At 36.0% G+C, this 24,064-nt stretch overlaps 1 protein-coding gene across 2 annotated transcripts in view; it reads left to right on the top strand.

Moving 5' to 3' along the window:
- Positions 1 to 24,064, top strand: part of ANKS1B (ankyrin repeat and sterile alpha motif domain containing 1B) — a 446,786-nt gene that overhangs the window by 155,677 nt on the left and 267,045 nt on the right. For both annotated transcript variants that reach the window (XM_074870829.1, XM_074870833.1), the window contains exons 11-12: positions 4,880 to 5,016; positions 19,315 to 19,495. In XM_074870829.1, the coding sequence (XP_074726930.1) occupies positions 4,880 to 5,016; positions 19,315 to 19,495 (318 nt within the window). The remainder of the gene's footprint in view (positions 1 to 4,879; positions 5,017 to 19,314; positions 19,496 to 24,064) is intronic.

Raw genomic sequence — 24,064 nt, 5'->3', positions numbered from 1 at the left:
GAAACATTGCATGAAATCTTCCACACTGAGCAGCGCTTGAGGAATAAAAAGAACTTGTTGAAGTTGTTGGTTATATAAATACGCAGGTGTATATATATATATATATTCATGCATACGTATATATGTGCCCATTCATTTTCCTCCCTTCTTTTTCTTTCTCCTGGAGTTGCAGTGTACAAATCCATCCAGGCCCTTAAGGTTATAGTATAAAGTTCTACAAGGTCATAATGATTAGGCTTTGTGCTTTTAAGTATTTTGTTCATGTCTAGTATTATATTTTCAGAGATTTTAGAATTTATTATATGTATTTATACACATCATTAGATGTGTAGCATATAATTTAGTTCTAGATTATTACTGGTCTATACCTCTGAAGTTAAATATACATTTCTTCTTATAGTAAATTGTAAATCTGAGCATATAATATTTAAGTGATTCCACAAATAATTGGAGTGTGGAAATAAAATAGGCTGAGTATACACTTGCATTTTGGTTCAGAGCACTGGGTGTGAATTTGAAATAAATCATTGATCCCAGTTACTGTTCACTGCTTCAGTCACAGTATGGTTTTGAAGCACATAAACTAGACTCCTTTTTGATCTGAAGCTCCATTTCAGGTGGGCACCAAAAGTATAGGGTCCTTCTGGAAGCTGTAAGGTACATGTATGGTGGGGGTGTTTGGTAGAATTAATAAGTTGTTATATAGTGCTAAAAACTCAAATCCATGTATATTCTAAATGGAGTGTCATGAGGATCAACTGCTTTGATCTGCTGATCCATTGCCATTACACTAAATTGTAGAAATAACTGATGCAATAGCTAATATAGTCATAACTGTAGATTTTGAAAAGGAAGCTAGCATGTTTCTGTAATGAAAGTGGAAAACTACAGATTAGCTGTGTGTTCAATTGTGAAGATTTATTTCTGAGGTGGCATCTAATTATAACTATATTTCTGGAATATGGGCTGACTTTTGGCTTTTGATATTTTGCTTGCTGAGATGTGGTAGGAAGTGTTCTGGTTGGTATACTTGGTATCTGCCTGATAGTTAATATTGTGACATTATATACATATAGTGCCTTTGCTTTGAGTACATTATAAGAAAAACTATCTATTAGAAAAGTTCCAGTGAGGAGTTTGTCCTCTCAGTACCTGGATAGTGGGATGAAAATTTTGATGAAACATTTGTTGGAACTGTGGTGATATAGTCTATCACTATCCATAAGGGCATTTTTCTCTATGCAGTGTACCACATGAAAGAAGACAATCATCCACTAACTGACTACTGATGTCACACAGCACAGTAGAAGGCAAAGTTCCCAGTGCATGATTTTTTTGTAGTTTCAGTTAAACAGTTAACATTTTTATGTTTTTGTCTGACATCTTAGGAGAAGATAGCAGTAAAAGAATGCCATAGTTTGCTCTTACAGTATACTAAAAGAAGACAATATTCACTTCCATTTTGGTCTCCCCAGTCTCAAATCTGAGAGACCCTTTAAAGTGTAAAGCAGTCACCACATCCATGAATACAAAGAGCTCCTTGCATTCCCCTCTTTTGTTGACCTCCTTTATCCTGTACACTTCAGAAAAAAATTACTATAATTTTTTACCGTGACGGTAGAAATAAATTATCATTTTCACAAAGATCTTTTGGAAAGAATGATTACAGTTTTCAAGAATGTGAGTTGGGATTCATCCCTCATGGTTTTAGGATCTTGATTCAGTTGCCCATATATAGCTGCCTGTTGACATTTGAAATGGTTTTGGGTGTCCCAAGCTGATGTTTTAGAAGGGCAGTGAAATTCCATAGTTCCTGCAAGCCTCTTGCAGAAACCTTGAATTTCCTTGGACCACTGAGATGGCGTTAGTTAACAATGCTTTGGCAGTTGAATCTTGCTGTATTTGTCTACAATAGGTGTCTGAGCTAGCTGTCTAAACTTTGTTTAAAGCTAATGCATACCTTAGTATAATTAATGAAGTTTAGGGCTTGTTCCTCAGACCTAATATTTCTTCAGGATAATATATCTAAACATAGAATAAATTCTAATTAATACTGTTTTAATGGGTTTTCATTGACTTAAAAAGGAATTTATCTTGCTCACTGAAATGTAGCTGTATTTAGAGAAATCTCACCTTGCAAGTCTGAAGAACAGTTTCTGAACCACTCAAGACTGAGAACAAAATGCCATTTCTTTGGATAGCAATTTAGTTACTAGAATACAAATACAGAAGTTGCTAACTTTAGGCCCTGAAATTTGATTCCAAAACTCAGTCTTATTAGATAGACATATATAACACACTACATAATGTAGTTTTCATTTTATTCAGAAATCCTTTTTGTACTGAGAGACTGCATTGCGAATGAATCACTGAGTACTTAAAATGTCAGTGATAATAGACCCAACTTTTTTTCCTACAAAAGGATTAGTTACGATGTTAATTCTTACATAATATTTTTTGTGTCAGACATGAGGTTAGTTTACTTGCATAGTTAAACATTTTTATGAACAAGATAAGTATACTTATATTGATTAGACTTCAATAATATTGAACTGAATAATACATAAAATTGAACACTGAGCAAAAAGCATCTTTTTTTTTTGCAATTGTATTATATATGACAGTGTGGTAAAAAATATATTTTGTGAGGTGTTTGTCTTGCTGCTTCCTTCCTCTCTTAATGTTCTCATAAAAAGGTGATGTAAAAAAATAAATATTTCCAATATGAAATGACTTAAGAACTTAAATTCATAAATTTCAAAACAAAAATGATGTGAATTAATTCTTATTCAATGCTATTCAATTTCATCATTTTCCTGTAAGAATGTATAAAATAACTGTTGGTGAAATATGGAATAACTGGAATATACCAGTAAATATCTAATCTGGATTTCTGGATTTGGTGGAGTTGATTCAACATTAAGAGGTTTCAGTGTAACTGAAATCAAGCCACCTGTCTATAATCAAATGGTGTAATTCTGATTTAAATAATGCTAGTGTGGCTTGAGGGTAAAATATTTTTCAATAGTGGTAGGAACAACCTGACCTTCAACTTCCAAGCAGTGGTGACATAATTTGTAATTACAGTCTTTTGATACATAGGAAAAAGACTAATATGCACAGACAAGTTGTGTGAAGCACTAGTGTGACTATTGTAAATACTGAGTCTTCTAATGTGAATATTTCAAAAATTGGAAAAAATAGCAAATAGAATTTTAAGAAGCAGTAAGATTTGGAATTTAAGATTAAGATGTTGAAACCTGTCTAATCCTGTGAGAAATTTTAAAATCGCCATCTTTTTTCGTATGTCTATGAGACAGTGGTAAATGTGATCATGATGGCATTGTAACACCTTCTGTCCTTTAAAACCTTGTATGCTGAGCCAATTAATCAACCAACAAGCAAAGGAAATTAGTAAGATTTGCCAGAATGTAAATCAGCATAGCTATTTTTATAGTCCATGCTAGATGAGTCCGGTTAATCCAAAACCTGAGTTTATCTAACCTGTTAAAAAATTATTTTGGTTATTCTGGACATAGAAAACATAACATAATATATTTACTTTATCCTATCCTATTCTATTTCCTTTGCCCTGAAACAAAGAAAATGAAGGAGGGAAGGTCCTTAGTAACCATTTTTAAAAATCAGAATAAACTCCAATTACATAATCCTCATGACAGTTTCTCATGTATGATGGAAGCAAGAAGGAATATTGTTAAGAGCATGCTGCAGTTCAGTAATTTTTAGCTGCCAGATGATCCTTGGGGCCTGGCATTATCTGACTTGTACAGAAACATCTCTTAGCTTATTGCAACTTGAGCCAGGAACTAGAAGAGAATGACAGCCATAAATACTTCCCTGTTGGCCCCATCTATAGCACCTATCAGAAACTCAGTATGAGAGCTAATCTTTCCTAGATAAATTTGGTAGGCTCTCAAGTTTCCAAGTTCTTTTTGCCATGAAATATTCTACTGAAACTTACAGTATTACCATTATGGTTATGTAATATGGAGCTTTTGGCCTCCTGCTAAGTCATTCTGGTGCTTGATTACCATCACAGCTGGGAAGCTATGCCTTATTTCATAGTCCTCTCTATCCTCTGAACTGATTTTCACTAGCTTTACTTCACATTGTTGAAACAGTGTTAGGAACATTTAGAGAAGGTAAGAACAATATTTTAAATCCCTTTAATGGTCCTTCACAGTGCCATAAAATGGTAACAGCATCACAAAATATGTCTAAACAGCAGTTTCCCATGTACCTGCAAGTATGTAGACAATTTTAAGCCAGCTGTAGGTTATCTAGCTGAGATACTGCTAGAAAGGTAGCTTCTGCAGTGCAAAGCTCTATGGAGGATGCAAATTTCATCTGGGAAGCTGAGTATATTTTCATGTATTTAATCTTTGCTGATGAATTATGTTGCTTACAGTGTCCAGGAAAGTTGTCACTGATGGTTATTAGCATGGGCTGAATTGACTATGTGTCTATATAACTTGTTGAACTGGGTCATATGTGTTAGGATTTTCCAGGATGAGATATGAGTTGCATTATAAAACTCCCAAGTCACCCTTGTTATAATGATACTACTTGGATTCACAATTGGTAATTCAGGGTAACAAAAGTAAAATATTTGTGTTTGGTTTGTGCCTCATTTTATTTAGGTATTAAGTGCTGTATCCTGCCTTAACACAGAATGTGTGTATGAGCTGACAAAATAAGTGTAGATATGCAGTATATTCCTCACTAAATACATTTAAATTATAATAGGTTTTGTAAGTTGAAATAGTGTTCTGAGTAGCATTCTGTTTTCAAAATAATTTTTTATTTTAAAATGTATGAAGTATTTGTAAGTTCACATAAATGCTATTTTTATTCACAGATAATGCACCTCAGGTAGCAATTACCGCACCAGGATCTGGTAACCATAGAAACAGCTCTACAGGCCCAACACCTGACTGCTCTCCTCCATCACCAGACACTGCACTTAAAAACATAGTGAAAGTTATACGTCCTCAGGTAGGTGATCACCATAAGCATCCTCTTATTAGTTGTATTTTTCATTTTAAAAGCAGGCTATGATGCATGTATTCTAAGAAGATATTATCACTATAAACATATGAATAGGTCAAAGATAGATAAACAGAACACAAAATATTTTTTGTATTTAGGAAGCAATCTTGATAGCAGGAGAAGACAGAATATTTTATGAATGAGCCCAACAATGTACAGAGAGACATCAGTACATTTTTCTTATAGGACTAACGATGAATGAAGTCTTTATGTAATATTTTGTATTGTTATGTAATACTAGTTTTCTTCCAAGTTTATGTTCTGTTTTTATCAGTATTAATTCCCTGTTACTTTTTCAGGTTTCCTTTCCTCTTTCTGCATCTCCATTTACATGGTCCTGTAATATTTCATACCTTTGTTAGTTTACTTTCTCTATAGTGTTTCTTCTTGACTTCCATCCTTCCTAACTGTATGTGTTTCTAATAGTGTTTGGTAAACAAGATGCTTAATGAGTAGAAAACTTGAATGCCCCTTGTAATGCTTTAAGTAAGGAGTACAGCCTTTTAAAATAAAAGCTTCAAAATAAATAAATCTTAGAACTTGATTCAGTAGTATAGAGGTAATCAGCATAAAGGAGGTTTTTTTAGAGCCACAGGACCATACGATAACATAGGTCAGAAGAAACCTCAGGGGATTATCTAGTTCCCTGCTTAAAAAAGCATGACATAAGGTGTGTCAAAGCTAGCTGTGACAACTACGTGATGAATTGACTAATTGTGCAACTTCTTTGGTGTGAACCAAAAGAACTTTTATTCCTCTCCTACCAATTATTGGGTTCAAATGCAGCCATCTGTCCTTCATTGCTGAGCTGATCTCTGCAACTAAGCCACTTTGATGCTAGTGGATGCAGGCTTTGCATCATCAGTATGTTGCTGGCATTTGTTTTACTTGAGAAGTAAGCTGAAGGATACATGGTATTTTGGTAAGAATTATATAGGACAGATTGTTTGGAGACACACAATGAGTGTACAGTGATGGAGGTAGATCTTCATTTCAGTACTCATTGGAGCACACAGTTCAGAAGATCTTGCAGAATTAAAGGTAATTACCAAGTGCACCTGCCATTTCTCTCTAGGAGCCATTGGTTTCTTACAGCTGACGCTGTCAATGCACAAATATTCTAATAGGTGGCTGGTGCAGACTGTCCCTCTTTCATAGTACAGTAGTTTGGGTTCCACATCCTGGTTTAAATCTAGATTGCAGGGGGGTCTAAAATAACGGCTTCTTTTCCTTTTCTTTTTTTATATTTGTTTCTTGTTTTGCTTGTTCCTGTAGTCTCTCTGCCCCTCCTACCCTACATCAGTATAGTACTGAAATGCCTCCTTCCCTCTAAGCTGTTTTTTATAGTAGGCGGCAAGCAAACAGAAAGGTATTGGAATATTGTTGGAACAAGCTGTTGTGTGATAGCTTATTGAAAATAGCATTTAAAAAGCTGTTTCCATCATGATATTGCCAACAGATGGACCCAGAACACTGAATGGTGATGTTCTCCTGCTAGTTAACTCTGAATGGATTCAGCAGATTCTGGGGAGCTATTTTCAAATTTAAATCATACCATTTACTGACTTTCAGTATTCTCATCGTTCTGCAGAACAAAAGCTAGCTAGCTGTGTGATATATATGGTCAGAACTTTACCACATTTGCTGAAATGTCTCTCATGTGGCTCTACGTGTGGCATATTTCCTATGCAGAAAACAACAGCAGAATGGCATATGTAGGCTGTTGTACATACATAACATACATTATGCTTAATGTATGTCGTAAATCTCTGCACTAATACACAAGAAGTTGGATACACTATAACATTCACATCCCATTATGCTTCTTCTTTCTCCATGTTTTATGCACATTCCTTCAGTATTCTTCCTTTGCTTTGCTTTTGCTACTTACCTAACCACCCCCTAAGATCACAACCCAAGAATGTAGACAAAGAACTTGTAGATATTTGCAATGTGATGTTTGCTAACCATTGGTATTAATTCTGCCTGCATATTTAATTCCTTTATTCCATGCCTGCTGCATTCAATTACATGCCAAGCTCTTTGAAGTTTAGCACAATAGGATTCTATTCTTGACTGACCTCTCACCACTCATGTAAAACTAATGAATAGTGTTACACAATGCATGCAAAATAATTAATTTTCTGTTGTCTGACAGGGTCTCTTTGCATTTTTCTGGCAAAATAAACAGATTTTATCCAGATCTAAAACAGGGATCATATGAATTTCCAAAACAGCTGTCACTCCGTTCCCGTTTTCATGTCATGTGCATCCAGCACAGGAAGGTGCCAATAAAAGACAGAATGGGAAACCCTTCAGCAGCTAGTTTTGCACTAGGCAGGCTTTGGTAGCTTGGATGAAACTGCCAGGGAAGTCTGGCCTTTTAACTCATATTGTTATTTTCATTTATAGCCTTATTTATCTTTCCTGGAGTGTTGTGCATATAACAGCTTACCCGCAGTGAGGAGAAACACTGTTTCTATGTAAGCAGCAGCAGAGGGGACCAAAGATTCCTTCCTCCCACCAGTCTGGTGAGTGCAGGCGGTGGCAGAGAGTGGAAAAGAGAAACCTGGCGAGCTGATTTTGAAGGCAGAGGTGGGGGTCATTCTGCCTCCTGTTTTCTTTGGCATTTTATTTCTAAGACTGCGTGACAGCTCACATGGTGGCAGTGCATATATATGCTTCAGCACATGACAGATTTTGAAGACGTTTGTATGAATGTGAGGTTTAGCACAGCGCCAGTGGCCTTTCCTCTCTCCTGGTCCAGATGCTCACGTACCAAATGCAGCTGGTGGGGGACCCTGTCAGATACACTGCCCACATGTTGTCCCTGAAGAGGAGGGAGGCTGTGATGCTGCACTGCCAGCCCATGGGGTGAAAGTACCACAGCTGGGAAGTGTGAGACAGGAACAATCTTATACACAAAGTGTGAGTCCTGAGGGGTCTGGGTCATGGATAGTTAAGGGATTCCTCAGAGTGCACTCAAAACTTGTTTTGTCTTTTTCCTTCTAGTTGTCTCTTAACCTGGCCCTAATTATTCCCCTTCTTACATTAAAAACATACCATCACAAAACCTGGCTGGGAATTTCTATTTTCCCCCAACCTTTGACTTGCTTTTCTGGAGTTTTATCCTTTCTTCAATTAATTATGATGAATTTTGAGATGAAAACAGCAGGTTGCTGTGACCCTACCACTTGTCCTTTATGAGATCCCATTGCTCTCTAAAATTATTTAAAACTCTCTTTGGATATGTCTCAACTATTCAATTAAGTGTACTATTACTAAAGCTGAAACCTATTTTAACTGGCACAGTACAGCACTCTGGAGAGAGACTGACTCAGATCAGAGAAGGAATACTAAGTGCAGTGCCACCCACCTCTACAGCTTCCAATCCTGAAGCTATCACACATAACAGTAATTCAGGGATCTGTGTGCTCTTTTATCTGTGCACCTTAGCTATGGCCTGTACCTGTGATCTAGCATTTTGCAAATACATGACTTGTTTTCAAATTTTCACAGGGTCAGTCATTGAAAAATAGGATTTGTTGAAAAGTTACATATATGCCGATAAGAAACAAACAGAATTTAGGTCAGGGTTTGAATCACTTGATCTTTTTTTTCAGATTGTCCAGAGAAATCTTAGTAAGTTTTAACTCTTTAATTGCTAACTAGTGAAGACTTTGAGAAAGTAATACACTTTCAAGTTAAAGACATATGCCTCTATGAAGTGGGAGAAAAAACAAGATGTGGTAGAAGACCAAGTAGGTTAATGAGTTAACTAAAGTCCCCATAAATTTTAGGCTCTCTCAAGTTTTAACTTAGTTTTGTTAGTAGATATGTAAAATATAATTTACCTTATCAGACTGGAACTTTAGAAAGTGGTAGTAAAATTGAGCTTGTTCTACCACAATTCCTATAGCTCTCGGTCTGGATGAAGCCTGAACAAAATTGGGCTGCATGTGACACTTCATGTCACTTCAGTTTAATAAAACTCTCCTTATTTATTTGTTCAGCTTCATTTGAATAAATAAACTATATACATAGAGGGAGAAGGAGCACCTTTTGTCCTAAGAGACTGTTTCTTTTGCTGGTGCTATTCACTTGTCGGTCATCAGCCAATTCTCATAAAATTGAATTCTGACTTCTCACCTTTTAAATTATTTATTAAATGTAATCCAGCATTTGCATATTCTCTTCTTGTCTTTCTAAGCTATGTTTCAAATGGCTAACTGTAGGTACAACTTTTGATGTCTAAAAGTGGATTGTTTAAAAGTGACTTGGATTTTATCTCTTATGAATTAGTACTTTTCTCATTTTATGTGAATAACCCAGCTCCCTAAGAGTTGTTGTTTCAGTGACATAAAAGAGGGTGGAAAGACAAAGGAACAGAGAATTTTAGCATATCTGATGATGAAATTTCATCAGTTTTATTGCTAAGATCTTCAACAATCTATTCATTACAATATGGTTTTTTTCTTGTGGGTTTGGATGTGCTATCTTTACATTAGTCATCATTTTTTCTATTTATCCTATTTAACCTTTTTAAGTGAAGTTACAAGTCCATCTATGATTCATCATTCCTCTGGCTAAGACATCTAGCAATATAAAAGTTTAAACAGTAGAGGACAAAAGAAATTGCCTCATTTTTCTTCAAGTGGTAATAGAATCCTGCAGGACATCGGTAGTCTCTGACAGACTTATCCCACTTGTTTGGGCTACCAGGTGTGCCTTGACTAATGTATAACTATTTTGTGCATGCACAGTGAGCCGGGCGTACCTATGTATATGTAGTTCATTTAGTCATAGGGAAAGACAGGGACCATGTAGTTCCGCCACCCTGGACATGAATGGACAGACCAGCCATAGGAGATATATGCTCAAGAGCCTCTCTAGTGGACCTAAAAAGTGATAGCAATTTACATTCAATGAAATTGTATCTCATCCTTTTTACAGTTAGGTGCAGCAATTACTTTGAACGAAAACAAACAAACAAAAAAAATCTTAGAGGCAGCTCTGGAAAATCACAGTTCCAGAAAATAAATTTTCAGAACTAATTGTTCCATAACAGGATTTTAACTATTTGCCCATGGTGAAATAACCCTGGTTCCTCCCCTATGCCAACACCCTGCTGCAGTATCCTTAGTTCTTCCCAAATGAAATGCATCCCTTGTCACACTTAGCTTGAGTTGGCATACGCCCGTCTCTGCAAACATGGAGAAATCCCCACTGCAGGCTGTTCCACCAGTGCACAAATGCATGAGAACTCTGTGATGTATCTACTGAACTTGTATTGCAGCACAAAAAATCTGGTTTGTTACATTTTAGCATAAAAAGGAGGGCTGCAGAGCACAGTTATGCAGTAAATTCTCACCACTCACTTACTGAATGAGATCACAGGACAGCTGGGGTGTAAGGACCTTCTTTCTCCTATGAACTGCTTTCTGTGCTCAGCCCAAGTTACAACATTCTCAACCAGCCAGGGAATAACCAGGAAAGTCACCATGGAGAAATTCTGTGCAGGCACGCTATGTTTCCTGTTCGGGTGCACACTTCTTTTTCTGGGATGTTGTTGTGCTGGACTTTGTGCAACCATATGCAGTGTCCATGCTTAGCACAAGAGGCAAATAAGACTTAAAAAAGACTACTGAGAGTTATGATTTTGTGGGCGATCAAACCCATCATCTCCAAGGTAAAAGCCACCCCTGTGTACATGATTTTATGAAGTTCTGAAAGGTGCTGAGCATTTGAAAGTTGCTGAGCATTCCCAAAACCCACTGAAATGAAGGTGTATTCTACAGTCTACAGATGGGGAGATGTAGCCCTCATCATTAGTGTGCCTGGTGTGGAGATTTCTCCTATGTTATGTGATTTTTCCAAGGTTGCATGTATCTATCAGGGCTGCAAGCACTTTAAGGTCGTTGACAGCAGTCGGTGACCTTGATTCTAGGTATGGAGATGTGTTTCAAAAAAGTCTCTCTCTATATATTTTTGTTTCTAAACCTTTAAAGTGTCTATGCAAATCTACTGCACACAGTTTGATATCTTCTCATTCTAATGATGTTGAAATGAATAAAGAAACAAACAGATAAATAAAGCTCCTAAATAGCCTTTAAAAAAAGGAAAACAAAAAAGAAGTAAGAGATATACTGTCAATGCCATTAAGATGTGGTTAGCAATTCATCTATGTGCGACTGAATATAGGACAGACATTATGAAATTCTGTTATTTTGAAATACTGAGTACCAATTACAAAAAAAAGGTTATGGTTGGAATTGTCTCACAGGACTGATTCCCCCCGCCCCCCCCCCCGGCATTACCACAGAATTAATGGGTAGAAGACATATAACAGAGGATGATATTATAAAAAAGATTCCTTAGAGCATAATGGATACTCTGTGACTATTTAATAACAACATTAATGGAAATATTATTAAAGAGAGGCATTCTAAAAGGTCTCCTTTGACAAGTAACTATAAAACATAATTCTATTTAGATTATTTTAATTAGAGCTGAGATAATATGAAAACATAAACACATCCACCCAATGCACAGTACTAATGAAAATAGCAAAGAGTATGTGTGAGTGCATTTAATTGCAGTTCAACAGGATACTAAATCACAAGTATAAATTAAAGCAGAAGAACACTCTATTGTCATGAGTATTATGTTTCTAGAATATCACTCCTACATGCATATGTTTTCTTGGTTGAAGTTGGATTCTCTAGGTTCTCTTTTCTGATTCAATATAAACATAAATCATACAGAAGAATTGAACATTTTTCATATCTGAACTTGTAACAGACCAAATCAGCGAAACACTGAGCATAAAGATATTTCAGATAGTTCAAAGGTAGGTATGTACATCCACACCAGTAAAATAGACTTTTGAGCTCTGGAAGGTTGTCATCTATACTGTTGAATTGTTAACACAGTCCTGGGTATAGTTTTGGTCCTGTACAATTCTCTCTCTCCAAAAGTACCTACTATCAGGCCTGACTTCGAATTTGAATGGATCAAGGACCTGATAGGTAATTCTGCTTTGAAGACCCTGGTCTGAAGACTAATGAAGTTTAATAGTAGGAGTGTAAACCAATCCATGCCAATTGCCCTGCCCTAGTACGTATAATGCTTGGAAATGGTAACACAGAATCTGGAAGATTGAAGTCTTACATATAGTGATTTGATGGGTATCGCACCAGATTCATAGCATTTTCCTTTGCTTCTGTGTAGTACTGGGCAGTTTTGAGTGCCTTAGTTATTGAGTAATCTTATCATCATCTGAAAATACATTACATTTTCACAGATGTGTTCTATTTGTAGTGTGGAACGCAAAAAAATGCCATCACCTTGGCCCTTCAAAAGCAATTTTCATAACCTGTAGGTCAAAATGGGATGTTGTTAATAGCTGGAAGCTGAGCTTTTTTTTTGAAGAAAATGTCCTTACATCCATTTTCCAACTGTTTCAGTGAAAATAATACTTTCTGTAAATTTTTAAAAGTTAGAGACTTTTTATAGCTGAGGAATAAGACATTCCTCTTATTTATCAAATTTATCTCTCACAATTTGGAGCTCATTTCAAGCGATGTTTTCCCAGGATAGAAATAATGGTGTATCTTCAAAATCTGGTCACTTCTGTCAAAGAAGGAAACCTCTACAAAGGTGTTACAGTTTTTAGCGTTCAGGACTGCTATACCTCACAACCCACAGCAGCAATATGGTTGCAGTTAAAATGAAAGTAGAAGCCAAGGAAAATAGAAACTGTGAGAAGATCTGTTTTTTCCCTTATTTATTCCCAGTCTGATTTGCCATCTGAGATAAGACCAGAGGTTGAAGATGGAAGGGGGCAGCAACCCCCTGACCTTTAGTTACATACTCCAGTGGAGGACTTCTAAAGGAGGAGTGATTATAACACACACAGAGGAGAACAGAACCACAGGAACAGAAAGCACTATGGATATATGAATCACATTGCAGGACTTCCTAACCACAGGCTACAGGAAAGAGCTATGTGTCTGTGCCATCCTTGAGCATGTCACTAATGATGAAATTATCAAAGTACGCTGATGGGCCATGAGATTAGTGTAAAGAAGTATGTACTTACTGCTCATGCAGGATGCAAGAGGTGTCTGTCTCTAAATTAAAAGTCAATCAAACAGAAATTTCTAGGACTTTGGCACTATGATGCCATTAAAAAATAATTTAGTTTTAAAATGCATTATGCTTTTAGTAATGAAGAGGATCTACAGTTAAAAAAGAGTTAAATCATTTATTTATCTTTTTTTTCCTTTTAATTCCCATGATCTTGTAAGCTCCCTGTTGTGGCTGCTTGGGATATATTTGCTGCCAGCCACTGTAATTTCTGCCTTCTGCTCTTAAACTAAATTAAGATGTTAAGAAGTAAAAACAAGAATGTCAGGATGAGTGCTGAAACTGCCTATATTTTATTTTTAATTGTAGTCATAATTTAAGATAAGGTTCTATGAAATAAAAAAGAGAAAATTAGATTACCTTATTAAAAACTCAATGTGTTCTCAGCTTGTTTAACATGGTATTTTGAGGCTTGACAGAATAATTGATTCAGGAGTCTAGTAATAGTTCAGTACAGTCTTTCATTTCTAGATGACATAGATGAATCAAACCCAGATCCATTGTAATCTCCAGTTTTTGCAATTTCAAGGCCACCTGATCATCTTAGTTCAGATCCTATAAATCACATAACTCTTGGCAGCGGCATTGACTGATAAGAATGTATCAGGCCTGCTGATTTCTGCAAATCAAAACAGGGATACTTGAGACAGGAGCAAGTGAAGAAGCTTGTCTTCTCACAGGTTGTATTTTACCAAGAAAATTATTAATGTTATATTGGATTTTATGTAAGTGTACATGAGCAAGAGAGATGAAGAGAAAAACAGAGATGGGATGTTGAGGCAGAGGACAGAGACTAAGAAACTATAAAAGTGTTGTGAAAGTTGTATTTAAAAGGGAGGACAGAGGTTAAAATTGGATGCATTGAAGGACAATGAGAGGGATGTAGTGACAAAGTTAGTGGGAGAGAGGACAGTTAGAGAGTTCATTTGAGAGACCTTGATGACAAAACCACAGACAAAGCAGAGAAGCAAGTTTTGGAAGACCAAGTAGAACAGGAACCAGCTAGGATACTGTAAAGGGTGTTTTAGAGTAAAACAAGTAGTTTTGGAGGGAATATAACAATAGACAGAAGAAAACTGAAAAAAGGAAGGGCGTGAAAAGGAAAATGAGTGTGTAGAAAGAGAATGGGGTCTTAAGGAAGCGGGAGAAAGGAAAATTTCTGAAGTGGAAGGGAGGTGATCAGAGAACGATAAGAATGGAATCATCTGGGTGGGTACCAAAATGAAGGATTTATGTGGCCATATGGCTACGCTAATACTGTGTTATGTATGTTAGATAAATCTGTGAAAGGGGCTACAGCCTTTTACATTCTTGGGTAAGGCTGTATTTTATGTGCTAGGTAGAATTTGGTGATGTGGGTTCAGTTCTCTTCTATCATACATTTTCTGCATGGCTTTTACATTATGTAGGGCAGCTGGAATTTGGCAGGAACACTGCAGAATTTCCTCTAGGCTCATTGGTTCTCAGTGATTTAATGAGCCACACATCTGTCCCTAGGGAGAGCTTTATACCCTAGTTCACCATCTGTAAAATGGGGCTAATAGCTCTGCCAGAGTGCAGAGGAGTGTTGTGAGAATTGATTCTTTAAAGACTGTGATAGTGGTATGTACACAAATTCCAAAGATAAGAGAAGGTGGAGTCACAAGCTTGTATTGCAGAGTGCTTCAAGGTTGGAGAAATATTTTGATGTTAAATTGAGAAAGGAATTTTGCCCTACTCTGCTAAATGTGGTGAGGAATATTTGAACGATCCCTTGCATGCTCATAGTGTTACATGCGAGTCATAGTAGCATTACAGAATTTGCCTGTAACTTCCATTCATGGGAGCATCAAGTCCTTGCTTGTCTTTTTAATAGAAAGGTAATTCAGTATGTGTATTTTGATGCCTTTCCCGTTTTGCAGTGTTCATAGTGGTATCTTTCTTTGCTCTGTGTTCACTATTGACTTAACATGAAAATATTCTTATTAGACCTGATTTGAGAGTTATTTATTCTTTATTCTTAATCTTGTTATTGCAATATCTTTAAAGGTTTTTATTGATATTTTTTGCTTTTGCATTGAAGATAAGGTTTCTTCATTGGCCTGATGTGGTATGCTGTTCTAGGATAGTCTAGGTTTTTCTAGGTCAGTGTTATGACAACTGAAATAATAGTAATGAAGAAACATTTTCAAGTAAACAAAATCAGTCATTAAAGAGATTTACATATAACAAGTAAATTAAATACATGAATGTAATGAATAAAGAAAATTACTTAAGGACAAATCTGTGTGTGGTTATCTAGCATACGTATCAGGGTGAAATTAAGCCATAAGTATGCTACAATTTCACAGGGGTTACCTGACTGTGTGCAGACATTCTGAGTAGTATGGGGCAGACATGTAATGGCTGACAAAGCTGGCTTTGGTACAAAAAATGAAGGAAGCGTCATCTCTTTGGGACAGAGTTTTGTGTTCGTACATTCTCCACAGCTATAAAACCTTGACCCCTGACTACCTTTCCTGGATGTTATTCCATATAGTAAATAATCTTCTTAGAATTATTCAGGACCTATCTCAAGAGATCTTTGTAAATTTTATTTAGAAGTGGCTTTGGCAGATGCAGTCAAGGAAACCAAGGTACAAGACTGCAGTGCCTTGTTAATTGCTGGCTACACATTCTACCAGTAAGACTGGAATCTGACTCCAGATTCTAACAAATGAAGTAAGGTTTCTAAAGTGTGTCTGCATGTGAACTAGAGGTGGGATTCAATCTGGGACTAAAGCATCTATGCATTTCTCTGTACATAAGAATCTCTGTATGATTTGGATATCTAATCTCCTATCACGCTCAGGAGAGATGTTGGATTCAACTCAGTTGCCTAAAACTAGGCATCTAATGTCATTTGAGGTGCCATAAAGGTGTCTTTGACATGCACATGGAGGCTGTCAGGTATGATAAAGGGCATACATAAGGGAGACATGCACTCTTCTGAATGGAAGCTGGAGGCCAGGTGGGGTGTCCCAGGGGATCTCCAGTGATACTAGATACCTGTGTTAAGGCAACTGAACTAATACCAAGGTGACTGGGGTAAGGTGAATTGTTCTCTGGACTCTATTGGTTGTATTGACTAGATCTGAATTGACTGTAATGGGAGCTTAAATAGCTAGTGTAGATGGAAATAGCTATGCTGTAAATTTAGTTATCTAAATCTGGAACTGTACTTTAGAGAGACACAGGCAGAGGGATGCAGTCAACACAGACGGGTTTACTGCATCTCTCTTAGCATACATAACATTTTACAGGACCCAGAAAAGGTGCAAAAGACTCCTCTAGTTAGCTACAAAAGCTCAGATGCTAGATTCCTATGTAATTATGTAGAAAAATTATAGACCTTGTTAACTCCAAACAGTATTGGAGAAGTGTTATGCTGTAGAGTACTAGAGGCTATGTGAGTTTCTGTACAGAATCGTTAGAGTGGAAAGACATATTAAACTGAAATATGTTTCTCTGAATTAATAATGTCAAAGCCCAAAATAATATAGGAGGTATTTTGTATCACCCATGTCAGCAGATGGTTGTATGTTATCATGAACAAATAGAAAACATGTTTCTAGTTTCCATAATAATCTTTGAAAATCACTCTAGACTTATTTGATATCACTAACCCATGTCTCCAGAGCAAATCACAACTATTTATTGACAGACACATTTTTAGAATCTGTGAGCATTTGTAAACTAAACTGATCCATAAAAGAAGCTTCAGAACAGTTTGGGGTTTTTTTTTGTTTGTTCTTTCCCTCACCCCCCCAAGACCTTGCAGATGGTTTTTGTGAAACCTTTTAAAGGTGTTAGAATAGCTTGTAATACTACACTGAGGTAAAGTGAAACCGCTGATCAGCCTTAAGTTAGTAAAAGGCCATATGATGTATCAGATGCTCCTATTCTGGCTCCAGGAAAGGGGCATACAGTCGAAACAGTGGCTGGAGACCTGACTGGACAAAGATCAGAGCAGTTGCTTTTGAAGCTGCTTGGGAATACAGAGCTGAACCATTCCAGCTGCCCTTTTAGGTAGGGTCTGTCTCAGCTTAAGAATAACCAGAGATCCTGCACATCATGTTACTTGAAATGTTACCTTTTCAACTCACAAGCTGAAGTCCTGCAAAACCACAAAGACACCATTGCTTGGCAAAGGGCCAGAAACATCTTTCTAGATGACTGGAGATCTTTTTCAGTTTTACAAATCGATGAATTTGTTTCTAGCAAAAGCGTGCAGTTTAGGTTTAGTTAATACACATGAATTTTTTTGGTCTGATCAGAGAGTTATTTTGGCTCAGGTCCCAAACAATGACTTTTAATCAGACTGGTGTTGGAGTCTGTCCCTGTTCATTGAACTCTCCCATGAAATTACTAGACCTAAGAATCAGCCTTTCAAAGCAGAAGCTGGTTTTAATTATGAAAGAAAGTAAATCCCCTCAATAGACTGTAGATGAGTTCCAGATGAATGTCCAAATTTACCCCTTACAATTTTTCCCAGTTTTAACAGGACACAGTAAATTCACATGGTGCCTAACACAACTTTAACAAACAATCAACATTATGCAGACCTAAGTCTATTTCATTTTTTGTCTGACATTCCAATAGAAAGAGTGAATTTTCAGTGAGAAGTCTGGTACTGTATTTGTAACACAAACATTTCAGGACTCATAACCTAAAAATTAACTAGACCACAAAAAAAATTGAAAATTACTCCACTGGGATAGATTGTATTTAACAGGTAGTTCTAAGTAAGGGATGGTGAATAGCTTCATGGTTCAAGGAAGATCTTATTGCTCCCAGGGCAATAATTTGGTCTTGACACTAATAAGTAGCAAATTCTTGACCTTTACAAATACTGTGACCTGTTAAGCCTGACATACTAAACAAAAAAAAAGTTAAAGCACCCTTTATTCTCTTTTTCTATTTACTTTTCCCAGCTTTAGTTATCTAAGACAGCAGTTCCTGAGATGTTTTTCACTGTCATGAAATAAATATACAGACAGCTATACACCTGGATGCAGGGCGTCCTCTATTTTGGATGAGACATTTAATGTTTCAGGTCATTGGTCTTGAAGCAACAAGGAGCGTTGTGGGGTTATTTTCAGTATGGAGCCAGATGAGTGCTGCAACAGACTATTTAGCATGACATTGCAAAGCATCAGTGCTCTGTGACTTATAGTCCATGACATCGAGCACTAAGGTTAGGTCTATCTTAAGTAGTGCAGCTCAATGGGAACAGATCTGTGTAGTGAAAAACTTGTTGCTGATCTGATGATCACACTATATAGATTTCATTGGTTTTAATTTGGGCTAGCTTCAGTGTGATCCTGTGTTCAAAAGGCCATAAGGAGTTGAAGAACATTTTGTACAATCCTGGAATGTACCATATGGTGTAGATCCACCCAAAAGGAAGGAGTTTCTCATGCTCTCAAGCTGCTCTGCCATCTGAAGCACAGCCATTAGGTGGGGTCAATCCAGAGGTTCACTTCAAAAGTAAATGTTTGATACAAACTGATATCAAGCTTTTCACTGTTCCATGAAAACTCATGAAGAAAGTTTGATTTTCAGGTATGTTTTCTAAGATGACACATTCCCCCTAAGCTTTTAGACTTTTCAGTCTTTGAATATTTAAGGCAGCCCTTCATAAATTGAATAAACAGCAGAGGGTTGCTTTTGAGTGATGAGTGCTTGGTATTATTTTGTAAATTTCATTATACAGGCATCAGCAGTCTAATTGTTTTGCAAGATGTACCCAGCAATGCAGCTGGTGAAGAGCTCCCTTTTCTATCAAAAGATGATTGCAATTATTATATGCAAGGCTGTAAAACCCTATTTTATTTTGAATTAAATTGATTAGCATGAAGACAGGCATTTTTTCTAATAAAGATTAATCCAAATTTTGGAAGGAAATTATCTCCATACACCACAGCTTGTCATATGAAATAATTTTTACTAGTATAACCTTTGAGACAAGTAAAAACAGTAAAAAGAGAGAAACACTAGGTAAACTCATTAAATGTCAAGTAATGAAAACTATACAAAAAGTGTATTTTTCACTCCAAACTTCTGTTTTTCTTGCAGCCCAAGCAGCGCACATCAATAGTATCTTCTCTGGAATTCCACCGAATGAATCACAGCCACAATTGTTTTGAAATCAACTCATCTATTGGATGTACAAGTTTTATTTCTACTCCTGCAGTCAGTCCACCTAATTATTCCTTTGGATCTCTGGAATACAGTGCTGAAGAGAGAGAACTTCCAGGTATAGAAAAAAAAAGCTTACTTTGCCTATCAACAAACCTTTATAAAACTATAGGTCTGTGAGTTTAAGCTGGAATTGCTGCTGTCTTTGGTAATTAAATCCTTTTATCATAAATACACAAAATTATTCCTGATTTTTTTTTTCTGCTGCCTAACAAGGGGTTTTCATATTTCATGACCAATATTATTAAAACATAATTTTCCCTGAATGTTATATTTTGAATAAACCAATCTTTGTTTTACAGAAATGTCTAGAATTTAGGTATTGTAGTTTTTGAAATTACTATGATTCAGGTGCACATCTACTTTCATCATTGTGTGGTCAGCATACTCTAATACCAATTTTAAGCTGGAGAAATGTGATTAGAAATCATTATGTAACCATCACTAAAGATGAGAAAGGGAAGATTTCTAAGTAACCTGACATTCTTTCTGCAGTAGTAATGGGATTCATTAAAGGAAAACTTTAATATATTTGCTCTGATGATAAGAATTGAATAGAGGTATAGTGTGATTGTAACTGTGAAGGTTTTATCTGTATATAGAAGTTTACATAATGAAAATGCTTTAAAAAGGATTAAAAATATGTTCTTCCCAGATCAAAACTTCAGAAGCAAGAAAGTGTCAGAAAACAATGCATTTACCTACTTCTGTCCCTTCAGATTTCATAGACAAATCGCTTTATTTAGGCTAAACTTGTAGCAGAAGAGTATAGTATTTGGGAAAGCTGATGTATTGAAACAAATGTCTTTGATACCTAGTTTGTGATCTGAAGATGGAGTTATTACTTTTAAAGGGATTTTGTATTTAAGACATAAATAGAAGTAGATTACTATAAAATAAAAAATAATACAAATGTTGAAATTCAGTACAAACTTATCAGTTGGCATCTGTAGCATTGGTCTTCAAATGAGATGAGTCCTCTACATTTCTGGTTGGTAGGGTTTGAAAATTCTGAAAACTGTTGCTTTTAAATGATAAAATAAAAAGTAATTTCATGGTCAGATCAAAGGAAAACTATATTGTTAAAGAACTAATGTGAAATAAGCGAAGAGTGAGATATCCTATTTGTTATGATGAAGAAAGAGTTAAAATGACCAGAAATTTGTCATATTGTTTTTCTTGGACTGCCTGTTTTATTATCTTTGAAACTAAAAGAATGTACTTCATGGATATGGCAAATCTTTTCAAGCCCAACTGGAAAAAATTAATTTGAAAGGTATCTTTCATTCCTATGTCTGGCATCATTTGATTCTTTAGGTTTTCAAATGGTTTTTTGTTGTTTTTACTACTGTAAGTTCTCTTCAGTGATCACAATTTTATTCTGGATAGTTGAATGATATACTAAGTATGTCTTGATCTTTAAAAGTAAAAATAAGAAAACAGAAAGAACATTCATTGGAGCTAGATAGTGAACTTCTCCAGATTTCTGCTGTTGTACAGTTCTGGTTAAGTTCTTCATAATATCTGGATTTGCTTTACTTTTATCTCCTTCGGTTAAATTTACAATGAACTGCACTCAGTAACTTTTAGTCATTGCATTTCATTTGGTCTAAAATTGGAACTATAATCTCATGCTTATTAGAATTGTACATCTCTAATTTGTGGATGATTTGATTTATGGATTGAGTGGAAGCTGAATTTCCTCTTGCTTCTGCCTAGAAAGCTAAGAAAAAATGACCAAGGCGAAATGACTGGTTCTGAAGTTCTGGGCATCTTCTACATTTTTTTCAAGAGTACAGTTTACCAGAAGTAAATCATTAATTTACCATCAGTACATGAAATAATTACCATAAAAGTGCAATTCCTCCCCCCCACCCCCAACTCTCAGATGGTTTCTATCCTAGAATTATTTAAGTAATGTATAGGATCACAAATTAGATACAATCTTAGTCTGAATGAAAACAAAAATATTATGTTGCTCATTAAGGTCCTTTTGACTCCTCCAAGATAGATGATACACTGTAATTCTGCAAGAGACAAGGAGTACTAATGTATAAAGAGAAGAGCAAAATCCAGAAAGATCAAAGTTGTCTCTCTTCAAAAAGTCTATGAGGCTTGTCTCTTACCTAGATTGTTGAAAGCTGAACCTTGAATAATCATGGTCAGCAAGGAGTAGCAGAAGCAGTGTTCTGCTACAGCTTTTTTTCTGCTTTAGCTAGTTGTAGTTTCACTTGTTCCTTTTCCAAATCTACAGTGACAACAGTGTTACATGTCTTGATTATAATCCTCTGAATTGCCAACTTGTTCTGAAAATTCATGAAAGATCAGCCCTTTAAAAGAATGTTTAGTTCAATAATAATTGAGGATTTGTGTGCATTTGAGTGTTTCCTTCTGTATTATGTTCTTTTTTAAAAAAAGCATCATCAACAAAAAGCAACAAATTATTTTCTCATGCTTATTGAGGTCAAGGGTCTTCTAGCTGACCAGGAAGAAACAATATACAGAAGGAACCCATTTTCATAGTAACTGCATCTAGTAGTTTTTACAGGATTTCTAAATCAGGAGCTGCCATCCAAATATTTTACTCAATTTCAGTGCTTTTTATGTTTTCTTCAGGAAACTTGCAATAATTCATTATCATTCAGATGATAGTGGGAGATGAATACAACAAAATAAATATTCTAGTTCTAAAATCATAATTTTGCCTCAACCTCAATAGTCTACTACCAAAGAAGAATCAATCTCTTGTAACTTTTGGTGGATTAGAGAAATTTCCTTTTTATATTTGAAGATTACAGTTTTATTCTTGGTGTTTGCTAATTCCCTACATCCCCTGATTTGAAACAGGGATCCCAATTTTCAAGAAGTGTATTTCTATCAAGTAGAAAATCACTGAACTCTGCCACAGCACTATATTATCCGACTGACAGCATACGACAGCATTTTCTGATTAATTAGCTGGAGAACAGTCCACATATAATGGTAAGTATGTACTTTAGCTTTAGGATCAGATGGCCTTGTATTGTAAACAAAACTGTGTATGTTGCCTGTATGGATGGTAGAAGACACCTTAATAGCCTGCAACTAGACTCTGTTACTTGTTTTGAACTTTAACTGATGGAAGAACCTGCAACAAGTTTATGGAAACTCTTCTCTCGCTCCAATATACATAGGGCAGACTGTGAATGCGACTTTGGCGTGGCCTATTTTCACAGCTTTATTTGCAGCAAGAACATCAACTTCACAGAAGTGTTCTCGAATTCAGAGTGAATGATCATGCTCTTACAGCATTGCATTTCACCTCAAGTTGGAGGTCAGTGGATCCAAATAATGTCAGCTACTACCATTAAACGTACTAAGCTAAAAGTGCGTCCACTCCATTGCACCAGGAAGTCATTACTGTATGTAACTCTGTCATGGCAAGATGCTAGTAATTTTCTTGGTCATCTGAATACATATTTAGTCGTTGTTTTGTGTGGCAACACAAACGAAAAGTTAAAGACCTGATAATCAGGTGAGGGTTTCATTTGTGAGATGGTCATATAACTTTGACCATGAACCACTAGATGTTCAAGATCATTCACTCCAGAAGAGGGCAGTCTGGGCTTTTAGGGGGATGCCTCTGTAATATCATAGGTCTATGTCTTATATACATCCCTGAAGTTCTTTTGAAACTGTAAATCTTAAAGATTGAAGGTGACAAAATCGTCGCCATCTTGGTAATGTCAGCTTGGCACAATCAGCAGTTGCAGCTGAATTGTCACTCTGGTTTATTTTATTTTCTATTGCTGCTTGATTGGTCAGAATAATGGATCTTCTCTAACCCATATTAACTTCATCATGCCTTCTTGTACTGAGTATAATTGGGCTGTGAAATTAAAAGGACAGTTCTGAAGATATTCTTGTTCTGTTTCAGATCAGAAAATAGATCTGTACCCAAATGCACGTATGCAGCAAAAATGTCAGCAGTTGCCTGTAGGTAGTGTCATTGCAATCTGTATTTTCAGTCCATGAAAATCTCTAGATTTTCAATAAATTCTGTATACCATTCCTATGTAAAAGTGCATATTTTTTCTCTCATCTTGTTGTGGTACCTAAAGGTATTTACTAAGTTTCTCGCTTAGTTACAAAGTCTCTCTCCTCTGTAGGACCTTCATATAGATCTTATTCTTTTTACATGTCTTCTTTTCTGACTATGAGTAACATTGTTTCATTTATCTAAGAAGGCTACATTGTTCCTTAGAACAACCCAGAATGTACAATTCAAAGATTCAGTCTTTAATATATGGACTGTATTTTTTTTCTCTTCTACATTGAAAAAGTAGTATTTGAGTCACACCTTAGGTTTCTTCTAAACATGTCTTCAGATATTTTTTTAAAGTAAATATCTGACCAAACTGTTTTGTCTCACAAGCCTGATTTTTCTGAAGCAAAAGCAGCCATAAACTTAAGGATAAGTTTGCAAGTTTATCTTTGTCTTTTGAGAGAATCAAGATATTCAGCATATTACTGTGGCTGTTAGAAAGTATTAGAAACTTGGTTCAGAGGTCTGGTCTAAAATTCCTGGCTATGTTGTATTCCTAGATACAGTCAAAATTTATTCTGCTGCAGGAATGTTCATTTATGT

Source organism: Strix uralensis, chromosome 5 (assembly GCF_047716275.1).
Source record: "Strix uralensis isolate ZFMK-TIS-50842 chromosome 5, bStrUra1, whole genome shotgun sequence".
NCBI classification, from domain to species: Eukaryota; Metazoa; Chordata; class Aves; order Strigiformes; family Strigidae; genus Strix; species Strix uralensis.
This window is presented reverse-complemented; position numbering and strand designations above follow the sequence as displayed.